This window comes from Sceloporus undulatus, chromosome 4 (assembly GCF_019175285.1).
Source record: "Sceloporus undulatus isolate JIND9_A2432 ecotype Alabama chromosome 4, SceUnd_v1.1, whole genome shotgun sequence".
Taxonomy (NCBI): Eukaryota; Metazoa; Chordata; class Lepidosauria; order Squamata; family Phrynosomatidae; genus Sceloporus; species Sceloporus undulatus.
Window position 1 is genome coordinate 30959951 of NC_056525.1, and position 12003 is coordinate 30971953.

General features: G+C 41.0%; 1 protein-coding gene across 1 annotated transcript; it reads right to left on the reverse strand.

The window, feature by feature from the left end:
* Positions 1-4490: 4490 nt before the first annotated feature.
* On the reverse strand, positions 4491-10650 carry FITM2 (fat storage inducing transmembrane protein 2). Its single transcript, XM_042461528.1, is given in 5 exon segments — positions 4491-6594; positions 6596-7079; positions 10463-10480; positions 10482-10566; positions 10569-10650. Coding segments are annotated over 5 exon segments (783 nt in total). The 5' UTR covers positions 10636-10650; the 3' UTR covers positions 4491-6465.
* Between the last annotated feature and the right edge of the window lie 1353 nt (positions 10651-12003).

Genomic DNA, 12003 nt, shown 5'->3' on the forward strand with positions numbered 1-12003 from the left:
GGTGGAACAGACCTGAATTTCATCTGGAAGTTTATTCCAGAGGGTTGGAGCTGTCGACGTAAATGTCCTTTGGTGAATAGATGTCAATCTCATCCTAGGGCACTCTAACGAATATTTCCCTGTTGTTTGGAGAGTGCAGGGCGGATTGTATGGGAAGAGGCGCTCCCTCAAGTAACTCGGGCCCAAGCCATGCAGGGCTTTATAGGTAATAACCGACACTTTGTATTGAGCCCGGAAGCTAACAGGCAGCCAATGAAGAGATCTTAGTACCACTGTTATATGGTCTCACCTGGAAGTTCCAGCGACCAATCTGGCTGCAGCGTTTTGTACTAGCTGAAGCTTCCGAACCTGGTACAAAGGTAGCCCCATGTAGAGCGCATTACAGAAATTTAAGCGAGAGGTTACCAGTGCATGTACTACTGTTTCAAGGTCCTTTCGGTCCAGACAGGGACGCAGTTGGTGTATCAGCTGAAGCTGGTACCAAGCACTCCTGGCCATCGCATCCACCTGTGATGACAACTGTAGAGATGAATCCAAGAGTACTCCCAAACTGTGAACTTTGTCCTTTAGGGCAAGTGTTACCCCGTCTAGGACTGGATGGCACATTTCCCTGCCTGGACTTGGGGCACCTATCACGAGTACCTCTGTTTTCTCTGGATTCAGCTCCTTGAGCACCACATTTCAAAGTTGAATTGCTTCCTGTCAGCTTTCACAACTATATTATACAGGTTTCAGTAACACTATAGCCTAGATTATTCTGATTTTTTACTTTTTACTTCAATTCCCAGTCGATTCTGTCAAATCTTTTTTACCTGGAACTCTTGGTGATTGAAAGCCTTCTACATATAAATATGCTCCCCTGCTAAGCCATAGCCCCTTCACGTTTCCAAAAGGGTAAAGTCATTTCCATACTCCTGAGGCAAAATAGGGAAAGGAATAACTTCAATGACATCTCAAATAAAATTCAATAGCCTACTTTAAGGCTTGCAGGGTTCCTTGATCTTTAATCCTAATTAACCAGAGCCATCCAAAACATGATAATGTGCATGATTACTTAGAATTGCTTTTGATAGGACTGCAGTTGGAGTAGGTGTTTTGATGGTAGCCTGAGACACATTTTTAACAAAATTGCTAAAATCAAATTTAGAAAGCAACCTGCATCAGAAGAAAAATGGGTGTACTTCGTATTACCATTCAAAATTTTAGGGAGACAGGCCTTCTCCCTAAATTACTCCACCTTCCTATTATTTCTTTCTTTTCTAATTTCTGCAACTGTTACCCAAGTATTCCATGTGAACATGCTCAGTCCTCACTGGATTGGGGTCTTTAGTGTTGGTGGTGGTCCTCCAGATTTTTAAAAAATCCTTGTGTAAATATTGGGTTAACCCCCAACCAACTGATCCCTATCTCTTTTATGTGGCCGTGCAGTTGTGGTCTACATAAGGACCAACCCTTGGAAAACAGATTTCGTATGAACAGTTTACAATTACTTTGTTTATCCTAAAACTTCTTCATACAGGTATTTCATAAAATCAGACCATGTACTTCTGTACAAGCATAGATGACAAGTTTCATTGAATTAATTTTAATGAGACAATGCCATTCCACCCAGTTCCAGCTTTCATTGATACACTTGTGTCCCACATTTTTAAAAGATACATATTCAAAATAAATTGACAAAATTCAGGTATTTGCTTTAAAAAAATTTTTTTAAGATTAACAAAACATATTTGAAATCCAGCATTTTTTCTTTACTGTATGTCAGACCCTTCCATTTGTTCTACACTACAGAAAAGACAAAACAGGATACTGGGCAGAAGGTGAACTGCCCTTACATTCTGCAAACTGACTGTCCTCATAGTGCACTTTGCATAGTGCAAAATATGAGCCACTAGCATTATCTCACTATAAAGCAACCAAAGACACAGGGAAAAAAAATAACATACGATTCCATTAGTGTGCTAAGTATAATCCTCTATATACCATGGCAAGATATTTGTGTGTTCACTATTAGGTGGTTATGCCAAAATAAAGATACTGTCTTTAGTAAGAAAACAGTACTGTGGACCATGTACTTTACCCATGCTAGGTTTCCTGCAGCTGTATATTACAAGATTCCTGCTAGAGGACTACCAGTTATGTAGGTAAAAAATAACTGGTAGGATGTTGCTACAATGCTGTTATTACATAATATGGATACACAATATGAATCCTTGTACAAAGCTATAAATATTCTATGGCAACCAAGGAGGAACGAACTAGAACCACTGGGTTGCCATATACCACTGTGCATGTGGCAGTCCTGTACAAATGTTTTTAATGAAACCTTTTGATGTTGAATCAAAGCTATAACATTTGAAATTGTGAGCTCCTGCTGGGACACTTCTGTAAAAGATAGGACAAGAAACTAGTTTACTCCATTCTGCAATTCCCATAAGTGCATAATAGATACTGCATTTTGATCAAAAATGATTTTCATGTGAATGCATGCAGTAGAACTAATCATGGGTTGGTCGATGTTCATCGGAACTGGTCCAAAGCTATGTATTTTCAAAAATACTCAAGATAAAAAAATACTCATAATTTAAATCTCTACTTCTTTCCTAAAAAAAGCATTTATACCAAATGTTACCATTCACTCCAGCATTCTTATATTTATGCCCAAACACTGAGTGATCAATCTCTATCTGACCATGCTGTTGGAAAAAAAAAACATATACGTAAATACTTGCAGGTGAATCTTACTTCTTGTATAGATATTATTATATATATTATTTCTTGTACAGATTCATATTTTGAGCAAAGCCAAATTGCTCAGAACTAAATACTAATAATACAAAATACCCTACATTTTGGTTGCACATTATGTAATTGTTCAATAACAGGGTGTAGCTATCATCCTGGGGAAGTGAATAGCAAGCTCTAATTGATTTTCATGGACTAGGATCACAAAACAGTTTTTTATAAGCTTCGAAAGGCAAACAAACCACATATAACTTCATCAACAGAACTCAGGTCCTATATAGTAAGATCCGTTTAAAGGCTGTTTGACACCCTAATACAGAGAATACATGTTGTTGTTGTTTTGAATCTTGTACCTGCATTTGAAGAGCCTAATTTCTGAGATTTCCAGATCTTTATGCAGATGGACAACTTCAGTAGGACCACTAACTTGTTCTCCATTAAAAACAACACTGTAGCATAAATTGCAGATCAATATCAGAAGCCATTGTTTTGGCAAGAACAAAATACCTATAAAATGTGGTCAATATGTCTCTAATACTTTACTCGGAAAGAATTGTTAATCAAATATAGCATTCCCTCCCCCATTTCCCATCACAAACCTGTTTCTGATAAGACTACTGCCATAATGCATGTAGTAAAGCCTGTAATACATAAGCAAGACTACTGGATGGCTGCACTCAATATTGCAGCTATTAAAACTGATTTGTTCAGTCATGGCTAACAAGATGAAATAACAGACATGAAGCAACTATTATATCAGATAACTGTGCTGCATGGAAGACAATAAACCATAAAAGAGTTTAGCTGACAACCAACATGGATGCATCAGATACAACTGAACTCCACCATCAATTGTTTAACATTTAATACACATAATCAAAAAAGTATGCATTCATAAAAATGAATGTACAACAAAAGAAAGGATCTTAGTTCATGCAAAAAAAAAAAAAATTAAAAATCCAACACACAATGAATACTAAAGAAACCATATATAAGCTTCCTGCTTATAGTACCATAAGGCAAGATGTCAGCAAATGGAAATACATACAGTACTTAGGATCAGTTGGCACTCAGCACATTTTCTCTACCCACAAGCTGCTTGGGGCGATAATCCCAAATTTATTTGGAGGAAAGGTCAGTAAGAACTTGGCTGCTCAAGTATTATGGCCACTGTGAGACCTCTGATCAAACTGGCTGTAGACAGTGTGGCCACAGTCATAAAAACAGTCTACACATCTAGTTCAGATTTTTAAAATTTTTTTTTACAATTTCAGAGTTTAAATTTTGATTTCTACCCTTTTATATGAGGATCCTCCAAGACAGGTTACAAATATATAAAGTAAACAGAATCTACTTCCATCTCTTCTGATGCATACATGGTTTAGGATGGCCACATTTATAAACCCAAATCCTCATGTAGCCATCCCACTCCCTATCACTTCATTTTATTGCCATTAACAGCAGGCCTTTGGACAGTGAGGTGTCTGGCTGTTCTTTGTTCCCAATTTATGACACAGACATGGCTGAGGATAGCTCCAAATAGCTTTCATGCAGAAAAATAGTGCTGTGTGAACCAACCCTATGTACAGAACAAATCCATTTTTGTACAAAACATCTTAATCCCAAAGAACACTAACAGCATAATCCTAAATACAGTGGTTGTGTTGCACTGAAATGTGTAATGTACCTGGAATGTACACCTGCATTTTTACATTCTTCTCTGCAAGTCACTTTTTTTTGGGGGGGGGGGGGGGGTGTTAAAAGCAGCTTGGCAATTCAGCCAGAGGAACAGTGGAGGGAATATGACCTAAACAATCCAATGGAACAGGTGAACCTGCTACACATAACACTGGATCACTTTGGATGCAACATCTACAGTATATGATCATACATAGGGCAATGTAAAAAAGCAAGACACTTATCTGTCAATGCATGAGCTGTCTGCCAGTTTAAATACAGAGAACTAAATTCAATTGTCAGTTCTTGAAATTTGACTCATTTAGTCAATGAGAACTTGATAAATCAACATTTACATAAATTCAACTGATTCAGGCTGCATCAACACTGCAGAAATAATTCAGTATGACACTGCTTGAACTGCCATGGCTCAACACTACGGGATTCTGGCAACTGTAGTTTGTTGTGGCACCAGAGCTGTCTGACAGAAGGCTAAATGTCTCACAAAACTACAACCCCCAAAATTCCATAGCACTGAACTATGGCAATTAAAGTGGTGTCAAACTGGATTATTTTTTCATTGCAGATGCAGTCTCAGGGAATTTATTTTAGTTCAAACTAACAATTAAATTTATACTAGATACCCTACCTCAGGTGGCTTGTGAAACACACACAACATATAATACTTGAACAATTTACTGAAATATTCCTATCAATTTTAGAGCCTAGGATGTCAGTTTTGAGAAAAAACATTCTGAAAATCTTGGAGCACAGTGAGTGGTTCCCATAGTGTTATTTTTTTTAAAAATTATAGTGCAAACTTTGGGCCTTTGGCTCCTACACATATTAGAAGCTCAAAAGTATTCTAAGCTTTTGGACACAATGTGCAAAACAGCACCTTTTATTAAAGCTGAAGCTTTAAAAATATAGTTAGAGAGTATGAAAAATGATTTCATTTCTGGATCAATGCACCTAGGTTACGCAGATAAATTACAAAACATGGAGGGAGGGTGAAAGGAAGGTAGTGAAAAAGAGTGTATGTGTTTTTAAGTTAGTGTCATTTAAAATAGGGAGGAGAATACAAAGAGAGAATGTATGGATTTTTCCATGCTAATCGATTGATACAAAGGGCATTTTATATCAAGTCTCTGTAAAAAACAAGCTTCCCTTCTGCACAGAACTGAATATAGCTAACTAAGATAGTTGATAAAGAAAAGAAATGCAGTAATTGTGCAACCAACGCCCAACTTTCACAAGAATCTTTGGATTGCCAATGTTGCAACTGCTAGGAGTGTTACACTGCCACAAGCATGTTATGTCAACACACTTCAAAGATTTGAATTAGATGGAGAAATAAATTCTAGCACAAGGGTGATGCAAGCCACTCTGTTGAAAGAAAATTATTTGGAAAGGCCTCTTGTGGTAGCATGATAGCATACCTGGGAATAACAAAAGACTGAAAACTTTTGATGAACATTAAAAAGCAACTTATTTGAAAAGCTGTTTTATGTATAAATTTATACACAGTTAATACACACATGGCACAAATTACCACTGAGTCACCTGGAAGCCTTTCCTTATTGACTCATGGTAGGTACCTAATAGAAAATTTCCATTTTGTTTCAGGCTTTAGCCAAGACTCAAGGAAATCCTACAGAAGGGACATAATTGGATATAAAATGTTGGCATATCTCCTGTCAGAATAGCTAAGACTTCAGCTAAAAAGCTCTGTATATCTGGCTAAACTACCAATGGCTACATTTTTGAAGCAAAAAGTTTTTTTTAAAAAAATTCCCCATGTTACTGGAATTTAGACTCCACTACCTATATGACAATTAGTGTTTTGATCAAGTTAGCCCAAAAGGTTAACTACCCAACTTGTAATTAGTAGTATTCCAACAACAGCACTTTCCTATCTGACCTAGCGCAAACAATTTTGGTCTTTTATGCCACCCTTTAAATATGCTTGTTTATTACTGACTTTAAAATTAATTTATTAAATAAAAATATTCTTGAAATTGAAATCTCACCCACAAATTGTTTCTATAAGCTACGATTAGTCTTTTGGAAACTCAAAGTCCTTTGGGGAGGAAGTCCAGGAGACAAAGGTGTTAGATACCAGTATCTGTATGTTCCATACCAGGCAGAGATGCCAATCAAGGTGCCAAAAAAACTTTTGAGAAAAATCATGGAAATATATGGCAGTAGTTAAAAACATCCACAGCCAGATCAGGTTCAAGCTGCTCAAGGCCAGGAATAAGCTATTGATCACTCTGTGCAGTCTGGGATACTGTGAGGTTTTCACACTGCGCATCACGGCTGTCTCCTCTGCGATCATCAAAGCACAGTAAGAGAGGAGGAAGGAATGTCCCGATATGTCAAAGCCATGCCAGAAGCCACCAGCTTTGTGGCACTCTAGTCTGGTGGAATGCTCCTGGTGCTCTAAGTCAAGGGCTGGTGATCTGTAACAGGTGCCTGTGAGGTCTTCAATGTGAAGGAACACCCCTGTGCATGTATACCATATGGCAGTGCCAACCAGGAGAGTGCTGAGACGTCGAGCTACTGCCATAATATTCCGGGTAATATAGTAGTTGGTAATGCTGATGAAAGGCAGGAGCAGAAAGAGTGTCCAGGCCCAAGCGAATTTGACAAAATACCTGTCAGAGAGAAATGGAAAAGAAACATACTAAGCTCCTGGTAGAATTAAGCGGTGTAGTCACAGATGTTACCAAATGATACCATCCATATCAACCAACATCCATCCTAGTCAATAATCCCTGACTTTCTAGTTTGGAGAGAGGGATTTAAGCCAGATACCTATGGATCTTATTATGTAAAAACTAGTGCTCCACAGTAAACGGGATACAGAGTTGAGGCTGCCATGGTCGCCTTAGTCGATATCTCCATCTGGGCATCGACAAGGGAAGTGTGATCTTGTTTGTGCTCTTGGACCTCTCAGTGGGTTTCGATACCATTGACCATGGTATACTTCTGGAATGCTTGAGAGAATTGGGAATTGGAGGCACTGCTTTGCAGTGGTTCCATTCCTATCTCTCAGGCAGATTCCAGATGGGAGAGCTAAAATGTGGCATCACCCAAGAGGCCATCCTGTCTCCCATGCTGTTCAACATTTACATGAAGCTGCTGGGTGAGATCATCCAGAGACATGGGGCAGGGTGTTATCAGTACGCTGATGACAACCAAATATACTTCTCTATCTCTTGGACTGATGCAGTGACTAAGGATGGCATCTCTCTTCTGAATGCCTGTCTTGGGGTGGTAATGGACTGGATGAGGGAAAACCGACTTAAGCTGAATCCAGGTAAGACGGAGGTACTCATTATAGGAAACCTGAACTCAGGAATGGAGTTATGTCAGCCAGTTCTCGATGGGGTCACACTTCCCCTGCAGGACTCTGTCCACAGCTTGGGAGTGCTCCTCGACTTGTCTCTTCAGCTGACAGCTCAGGTGGATGCGACAGTCAGGAGCACCTTTTATCAGCTTTGGCTGATAACCAGCTGTGCCCCTTCCTGGAACTGGGAGACTCTGAAACAGTAGTACATGCGCTGGTAACCTCTCGATTGGACTTCTGTAATGCATTCTACATGAGGCTACCCTCATGCCAAGTTTGGAAACTTCAATTGGTACAAAACACGGCAGCCAGACTGATTATGGGTACTTCTCGTAATGATCACATAATGCCAGTTTTGAAGTCCCTTCACTGGCTGCCAATTAGTTTTCAGGCAAGGTACAAGGTGTTGGTGATTACCTTTAAAGCCCTACATGGCTTGGGTCCAGAATACGTAAGGGAACGTCTTCTTCCATACTGTCAGTCCCACACACTAAGGTCCTTGGGGAAGAATTTACTTCAGTCTAAAAGATCTAGATTAATTTCAGTCACCCAGAGGACCTTTTCTACTACTGCTTTGAAGCTATGGAATGACCTGCTGGAGGAGATCCGCCACATTTCTAAACTCACAGCCTTTAAAGGCCCTTCAGACGGATCTCTTTTGGCAGACCTTCGCAACCTAACTCCTCTCCCGTATACTGTGATTTACGTCGCTCTGTCCACCAATTCTTCCCTTAATTATCTTATTGTTTTTAAATGCTGATTATTTAATTGTAATTTTAGTAGTGGATTGGGGGGTTGGGAAGGGACTAATTTTTAACTTTATTGTATTTTCTATGTATTTTTATTATTGTAACCTGCCCAGATTCCTTGTGATTGGGAGGGCTATAAATAAATCATTTATTATTATTATTATTATTATTATTATTATTATTATTATTATTTATTAAACCTAGAAATCTTATTTAATTTTAACATTCAAAAGCACCTATTTTTTAAACAAGCTGTTTTTAAACTAACCAAAAATAACTAGAATCAAATTGGGAGGCTGAGTTTCCATTCAGATTAAAAGTAACATAACATGAGGTCCTAAACTCTATGTAACCTAATTAATACTCTTGAATAAGGGATGAGGCTATATTTTAGCACAGAACATATGATTTGCATGTAAAAGAACATAGCTTGGGTTCATAGCAGTTTCAGGTAGGTTTGGGAAACAGCCCTGTCTAAAACCCCGCGGAGCCACTGCTACTCCTTATAGACAAAACCGTGCAGAGTGGACTGAATTTCAAAAATTCATGTACTGAAGAGAAAATCCATTTCTGAAAAAGAGTTGCTAATGCTGGTATTTCTGCTACACCTACAAGACAACTAGTTTCTTCAAGGATCCTGATTTAATTAAGGAGAACCATTACTTCTTGCCGTTGTTGCTGTGAACCTTCAAGTAGCATCTGATTTATGGTGACCCTAAGGCTAGGAATACTCAAGAGGTGGTTTTGGCAGTTCCTTCCTCTGAAACATAGTCCACAGCACCTGGGATTCATTGGTGGTCTCTCGCCCATGTACTAACCAGGCCCAGCCCAGCTTAGCTTCCAAGATCAGTCAGGATCTGGTGCCTTTAGGGCATTCAGACCCTCAAGTTGCTTCAAGTTTCTCTAACCTACGGTAACCCAATCATGCGAAGTGTTTTCAGAGGGGGCTAGCCATTGCCATCCTCTAAAGCTGAGAGAGCCCAAGGCAGTGGGTTTCCATGGCTGAACCGGGATTCAAACCCATGTTTCCCAGCCCAGCGTTCAAACCATTACGCCATGGATCCTGGTTTAATTAAGGAGAACCGTTACTTTGCTGTGTCATTACTTCTAAGGGCACATTTTGCTAGTCTTCATCATGGAACTGGATGTACTTTAAGGTTCAATGAGATAGTCTACCTCAGGGGCCCAACTGTGGCCTTTAAGAGATTTTGGGCTCCAGCTCCCAGAAGCCTCAGCCATGTTGGCCAACAGTGTGGGATTCTGGGAGCTGTAGTTCAAAATCCCTTAAAGAGCACAGTTTGGTCTATCTGATCCTTCTCACCCACCCACCCTCCAAAAATACTGCAGAATCAATCCAGTTTGACCCCGCTTTAACTGCCATGGCTCCATGCAATGGGATTCTGGGATCTGTAGTTTTGTGAGATATGTTGCCTTCCCAGTCACAGGGGCCACCAGAAACTACAGCTCCCAGAATTCCACAGCATTGAGAGGTGTCAAACTGTATTATTTCTGCAATGTAGTGTAGTAGTGGTTTATTTCTGTGCAGATCAGTGTAGATTATTTCTGCAGTGTAGTAACTTCAGAATTAATACAATTTGACACTGCTTTAACTGAGGGGCCTTCCCTAGGAATCAGGGAGTTGTAGTTTGGTGGGGGGCAACAGAGATCCCGACAGTGGAAGCCGAATTCCAGGGAACTACAAATCCCAGAATTCCACAGCATATCACTCTTATGGGTGGCCCCCAAATGTCTCGCAAAACTACAAATCCCAGAATCCATCGGCTGGAGCATGGCTGTTAAAACGGGGTCAAAGTGCATAACTCTGAAGTGTGGATGCAGGCCCTTCTCTCCCATTCAGCCCCTCCTCCCGCGCCTGTCAATCACTCCGCCCGCCACGACACCCCCTTCGCCGATACCACGCCCCCTTCGCGCCACTCACACGTTGAGCAGTTGCCTTGTTGCTCATGTAGGACTCCGGCACGGGCGCCCATTCCTTCAGGAGGGAGCCGCCCAGCATCAGGCTCAGCAGAGCCAAAGGCATCGCCGCCGCAACCCTCGCGCTGACCAGAAAGGCGCTAAGAAGCCCGCCAAGCGGTCTATGTACTACTCCATCCCTGAAGAGAGTCCTGGCAAGGCCGCTTCTGGAGAGGGCAAAGAACTTCTCGGCCGCCGTACTACGTCACCGGCAACACGCCCCGCCCCCCCCAGTGATGACAAGCTGCCTAGCCGGCTCCCAAGGCGCAGGCGCGACTCGCAAGCGTTGGGGCGGGGCCCTGCAGAAGGCTCGCGCCGCGTGAGTCAGTAACGGTCGCTCGGGGGCAGCTTCCTGCTGCGCATGCGCATAGCGTTTAACGTCCTGCCCTGACTTGAACTTTTGGTCCAAGCTGAAGGAATGGAGGAACATTACAAAATGAAAGCTAAAACAAACCAACCACAAATAAAACCCATGCTTCTTAAGTTCATGCCAAAATGGAGGACATACAGAATAAAAGCTAAAAACACCATAGAAATAGAAATTGAGTTTCTTAGTCGGGCTCAAATATGGAGGACATTGCAAAAACAAAAGCTGAAACCCTCATGATGTAGAAGCTCATGCGGGGTATAGCCCGCTCAAAATGGAGGACGCAATTCCTGAAATGTAGGACATGTCCTGGAAAAGGAGGTATCTGGTCAAAAAGAGGACAAGGGCACGAGTTTGGAGAAGACTTTTACTTAAAACCCTTTACGCGCTGCCTTTTGGATGGCTGTGAGGGAGTTCTTCAGGGAGCCTTTGCAACTCCTAACTGTTTCACAGAAACACGTGGGCTTTGGGGTGTAACCTTATGGCGCCTTTTGTATTGCAGTGGACCCTTCCCTTCCACAGGGATTGATTCCAGGCCTCCCCACAGATGGCAAAAACATAGTCATGCCCTGCTGTATTGGATATTGCTATGTCCACACATACGCACCACCATTGACTAATATGGGCACGGTGACCCATGGTGGTCAAACCCACGGCTCACCTGCCTGCCACATATGAAGGTCCACTCTATATCGCAATATTATTATTATTATTACGAAAATGATGCACACATTATGTCATTATCTAATTGCCATGAAATGAGTTGGCAATGAGTGAAAAGCAGGTTCCTAGCCGTTAAATACCCATGTACTCGACATAGGTCAACCGCAGGTAGAAAATCGAGGGCAGGTTTGGGGGCCAAAATTGGGATTTTGATATGACCACATGAGGGTAAATTTAGGGGCATGTAACAAGATGGAAAGGAAAACAGGTCAAGAACATACAGCAACATAACTGTTTGTGCTCATACTAAAAGATATGGATGAGTAAAAGCAGGAGGCCAGTGCTTCCAGGGCAATTATGGTCTTTCCTTTCACCAGGGCATGGTTCCTTTCAAATAAAGTATAAAGTATAGTACTTATATGACCCAGGATAAGGCACACAGTTTTTGGATTTAATGTATGACAAATTTCTAGACA